We start from the raw sequence: 5,543 nt of genomic DNA on the forward strand, positions 1-5,543 counted from the left end.
TTCCAACATATATACTATAGCAATTGTGATCATTTTTCTTTTCCTCTATGAACTTTTTACATGTAATAAATCGCACCCTTAATTTTTGTAAAACTATTTTTTTTTTTAAATAAAGTAAATCAATATTAGACAGATAAATCTGCTAATACAATGGACTGAAGAGCAAGAGAAACATCACTCTCTAAAAAAAGATGACTTGACCAATAACAAGCACTACGTGCCATATAGTGCGCGACTTTGTTAGCAAATCGTTTAACATAACCAATATTGGAAACATTATTTAAAGAAAATAAAATAATCTGACAATCTTGAACAAACAAATCAAAAAAAGAAGGCATAGAGACCGAGCTAAGAATGGCTTGAACAACTAAAATGCAATCCGTCTCAACTATCACATTTGACTTGTTATTCATCTTTATCCAACTAAGCGCCTCTTTGACACTTAGAATTTCTGCAATTTCGGGGTGGCAACTTACGGTAGAAACAGTTGAAAACGCCTCGAGAATCTGACCATCACAGCCGCGTGCTACGAAACCAGTACCAACCTCATTTGTGTCTTCAAAAACAGCCCCTCACAATAATCTTCAAACTATTAAGATCATTAGATTTAAGAATTTTCGTTCAATTTTACTAATGGATGCTTGACGTGGATAAAAATTCAAGTAATAATTTGATACATATCAAATGTACGGGGGACATGATTTAGTATATGGATAATTACTACATTAATGTAATTGAACGGAGTTAGATAAAAATTCTTGAATCTAACAATTTTAATAGTTCAGAGAACACGATTTGATACATGTATTTTAATGTTCAGAGGGTACAACTTGATAGATGGACAATTACTAAATTAGTAAAACTGAAAGGAATTATAGAAGTCTTTAAATTATTCAACAATGTTAATAGTCTATGAAGAATTTTTAACACTTATAAAATTTAGAAGGCACGATTTAATACATGTCATTCGGAGTACAAAAATTTAATTAGCCTAAAAATAATGTGTTTAGTCCATTGCTTAGGTTGACGTGATTTGTAAATTATTCGAACTAAACTATTTGAGACTAGACTAAATGAATTTAGTGTCAATGGTTGGTTAATTTGAATCATTTATAATTTTTTGATTCGGTCACGGTTTTAATATTTTTCACAGTGGTTCAAACCAAACCAAATTACTTAATTTATATATATACATATTTAATATTAATATTAGGGAATAATCTTAATTATAAACTTTAAAAAGAAAAGAATAATTATGAAATATAAACTATAATTTCAAACCAAATTAATCCGTGAATTCATGTGAAAAAATAATAATATATATATTTACTATGATACATCAATTATAAAGTATTTACATATTCTTCTTTAGTATGAAATTAAGAAAGTAAAAGCACTTATTTATTCACATAATCACACACATATCAATTAAATGAAAGAGCTACTTTTAGGAAAGAATCAATGAAGTTACAAAAAAAGATATAATTTTGTAATATTTTTGTTACATATATTGTTCTTTCTAGTATATAGTTTGGTATACTTGTTACAAATCTATGGTAATAATTCCAATTAATCTATATATAAATACATAAACATGTATCAAGCTACTTAAACAAAAGCTTAGTTTAATCATTCTCATTAAAGAAGGAAAAAAAGAGGACAAAACTAAGAGAAAATTAGTGTATTCATCATAGAAAATGATGGCTGTGAGATTTAATCTAGCAATAATATTTTGTTCTTTATTATTGGAGATTACTTTTGCAACCAATCCTTCCATTTTCAATGTCAAGGCACAACCCAATAGTGACATTAGTCAAGTAAGTTCATATTTTTTATAGGGTAAATAGTGGCATAAGTACCCAAAGTTTTATGTTTGTAGGCGGCATAAACTCAATGTTTATTTTTAGCGGCATAAGTACCCAATTGTTTGTAAAATTGTAATTTTTCTCTAATTTTGTCAGTATAGACTCTGATATTGTCTTAAACAGGGTACATATAAGGCCTAAATTTTTTATCATTGGGTCTAAATAGAAATATATAGGATCAGTTACTTCCAAATGTTCTTTAAATAAATTCAAAATAGAGTCTGTATTGACAAAACTGAAAGAAAATTACAGTTTCACAAACATTGGGTACTTATGCCACTAAAAATAAACATTGGGTTTATGCCGCTTACAAACATAAAACTTTGGGTACTTATGCCGCTATTTACCCTTTTTTATATATATAAACACATGGACATCTTTATTTTTATCTCAACTTTTATAGTTGAGACATTATTTTTATCTTTATCGATTTTCTATATAATTATGTGCATTGTAATTATAAGTGACATTTCACTTGTTTCCGAAACATTTAAAATAATCCATAGTCAAAATTAATTGCATGCTGGCTCGCTTTTTTATATGCACTTGCAATTATTTATTTTGAATTTTATTTTTCATATTGTAAATTATTCAAAATTTATTAATAATGAATGAAATACCTATTACAATTATAATAATATAAATTATCATTTTAAAAATTAAGTTATAGTTTCTCCAGATGTCTAAACGTAAATATCCTTAACGGTAGAGACAAAAGTGATTACATATCCTACAATATTATGTCCTAGCTAGAATTTGTAAAGTTGTATTTATCTCATCAATATGAATATGAAAGTGATGAAACTCTTTATTTCAACAATATTGATTCAAAATTAATTAATTTTATATGTAGGCTCTCTCTAATGCTTGGAAACAAGCATGTACATCTACTACCCCATCTGAATTACTAATTCCAAAGGGAACATTCAAGTTAAAAAGAGTTACATTAGAAGGACCTTGTAAGGCTCCAATCAAGATTAATCTTCAAGCCACATTGCAAGCCCCAAGTGACCCCAATGGTTTCAAAGATGGAGATGGTTGGGTTACTTTTGAACATATTGATAGACTAACTTTAATGGGTGGTGGTAGTTTTGATGGGCAAGGCAAAGGAGTTTGGGGAAAACATTGCTCACAAGGACAATATTGCAGTAAACTTCCCATAGTAAGCTTTTAAATCTTTATATAATATTATTTTATAAATACCCACACATGACAAGTTTTTTTACAATTTTACGGATTTACAATTTTTTTTTTTTGCATGTATTGTTGTTTTTTTCAAAACAACATTGTTTTGACGTTTTTACTACGGGAAATAGTAGTGTGATTTTTTTTTACAACAATATGTGTTGTTTTCACATTGCTACCATGAGAACACAACAACGTGAAAATAATATTCTTCATTAAAAAAAATAGAGATTATTTCAAAAAAACATAAAAATAAAAAAAAAAATACAAAAATACGATTTTACGAAATTTTAAATATTTTTACGAATTTTTTTATTTTATTTACAGAAAATACGAACTTTTTTGTTGTAATCCTGTTATATTTATTGTTGATTTTTTGTTATGTGTATATGTTATTTTTTGTTCTTATTTTGATGTTATTTTCATGTTACTTTTATGTAGTTTTCTTGTTCATTATGTTGTTTTCGTTTTATTTTTTGGAAAACCATAAAAATATATAAAAAAAAAAAAAACATTCTTTGAACGTAAAAATGTAAATATTTTACAAAAAATAGTGTCTTATGTAATTATTCAAAAAAATAAGTGAAAAATCTATAACAAACTGTATTTGAGAAAATGTAAATAAAAAAAAATGTAAAAATGAAAAAAAAAAAAGTTTATTTTTAAGTATATTATGTAAATTTCTCTCAATTTGACAAAATCATATAAATATGTTTAAATTTATTGATGTGTTTGTATTTGTATGAATATGAACAGAATGTAAGATTCGACTACGTTACTAATTCCATAATTGAAGACGTAATATCACGTGATAGTAAACAATTTCATATCAATGTTTTGGGTGGAGAAAATATTACCTTCTCAGGTGTTCGAGTAGTTGCTCCTGAAAATAGTCCTAACACTGATGGAATCCATATTGGACGTTCAAATAGAATTAACATTATCGACTCAAATATTCAAACTGGCGATGATTGTGTTTCTATTGGAGATGGTAGTAAACAAATAACTGTTACGAATGTTACCTGTGGTCCTGGACATGGTTTTAGCGTCGGGAGTTTAGGAAAATATAAAGATGAAAAAGCCGTAGAAGGAGTGATTTTCAAGGGTTGTACGATGAAAAATACAATGAATGGTGTTAGAATCAAAACTTGGCCAGATTCTACAGATGGTTTGGCATCAAATATGCATTTTGAAGATATTGACATGGAAAATGTTGGTAATCCTATTCTTATAGATCAAGAATATTGCCCTTGGAATAATTGCAACAAAAAGGTATGCATAATCAATTATTGGTTACTATATCTAAATACATGCATATTGTGAAATTTTTACATAATAGATCATAAACTAAAAAAAATACAAAAATACGTTAATATGGATAAATTTTTATTTTACTGTTTAAACTTTTTTATTTATAAAAATACAGACTTCAGTATAAACAAAATAAATTGCTAAATATCTTTGTTTTATAATTTATTTATAGTTGTTAAAGGGTTGATTTTTTTCGTTGTTTTTTTAGTTATTTTAGAATTTTAAAATCGTATTTTTATAAATAAAAACTTTAGGTCATAAAATTGTAAATAAAATATAAAAAAAAAATATATTTTTTAAAAAACCCCTATATATTTATTGTATTATAGTTCTAACCATATTATTTATAATTTTCAGGTTCCATCCAAAATTAAGCTGAAAGATGTTACATTCAAAAATATTCATGGTACTTCTACATCAGCACTTGCAATAAACTTAATTTGTAGTAGTGGATATCCATGCCAAAATGTTACAATTGAAAACATTGATTTAAAATATAATGGACCAGAAGGCCCTATCACTTCCAAGTGCAAAAATATCAAACCAAAGACAATTGGCAAACAAAATCCTTCTCCATGCAATGCTATTTGATTTCATTAATATTATTATGACTAAAAAATATGTGGTTAATTATACTTGTAAGTCTTATGATTACTACTATGTAGTCAATAAATTTCATAATTGTACTATATTGTGAGATATTGTTTTCACATATATATAATATACATGCAAATATTATTAATTTGTCAATGAAATATGAATCTCTATTAGTAAATATTTCATTAATTAATAAAAAAATTTACTCTAGTTATATATAATTTATATACTGAAAAATTTCATGAGCTCTAAACTTACTTACCCAAGAAAATAAAATAAAAACTTTCATGTGATGTATTGGGGGATTTTATTTAATTGTCTCATATCTCTAATTCTATCATGTTCAATAATAATAATTGATATTTTTTGAGTTAGTACTATGTACAACAAATCAATTATACTTGTGAGGCACTATTTCTCTCTTTCTCCCAACTAAGAAAAATATTAAAAATCACATTTTAAAAAATATTAGAAGAAGATGAGTTGGTAAATACAACAAATGTAAACTTGGATTAACCAATGGGTAGAAAAGCATCAAAGGCTCTATTTAAAAAAGACTAGGAAAAAATAAAGTGATGCCTACAA

At 26.2% G+C, this 5,543-nt stretch overlaps 1 protein-coding gene across 1 annotated transcript; it reads left to right on the forward strand.

Annotated features, from left to right (window-relative positions):
• Positions 1-1,700: 1,700 nt before the first annotated feature.
• LOC115694864 (exopolygalacturonase-like) lies at positions 1,701-5,274 on the forward strand. The gene is made up of 4 exons (XM_061117895.1): positions 1,701-1,817; positions 2,719-3,027; positions 3,780-4,322; positions 4,719-5,274. Exons 1-4 carry the CDS (start codon positions 1,701-1,703, stop codon positions 4,950-4,952), a joined length of 1,203 nt encoding a protein of 400 aa, XP_060973878.1. The 3' UTR covers positions 4,953-5,274.
• The last annotated feature ends 269 nt before the right edge of the window (positions 5,275-5,543 follow it).

Source organism: Cannabis sativa, chromosome 6 (assembly GCF_029168945.1).
Source record: "Cannabis sativa cultivar Pink pepper isolate KNU-18-1 chromosome 6, ASM2916894v1, whole genome shotgun sequence".
Taxonomy (NCBI): domain Eukaryota; kingdom Viridiplantae; phylum Streptophyta; class Magnoliopsida; order Rosales; family Cannabaceae; genus Cannabis; species Cannabis sativa.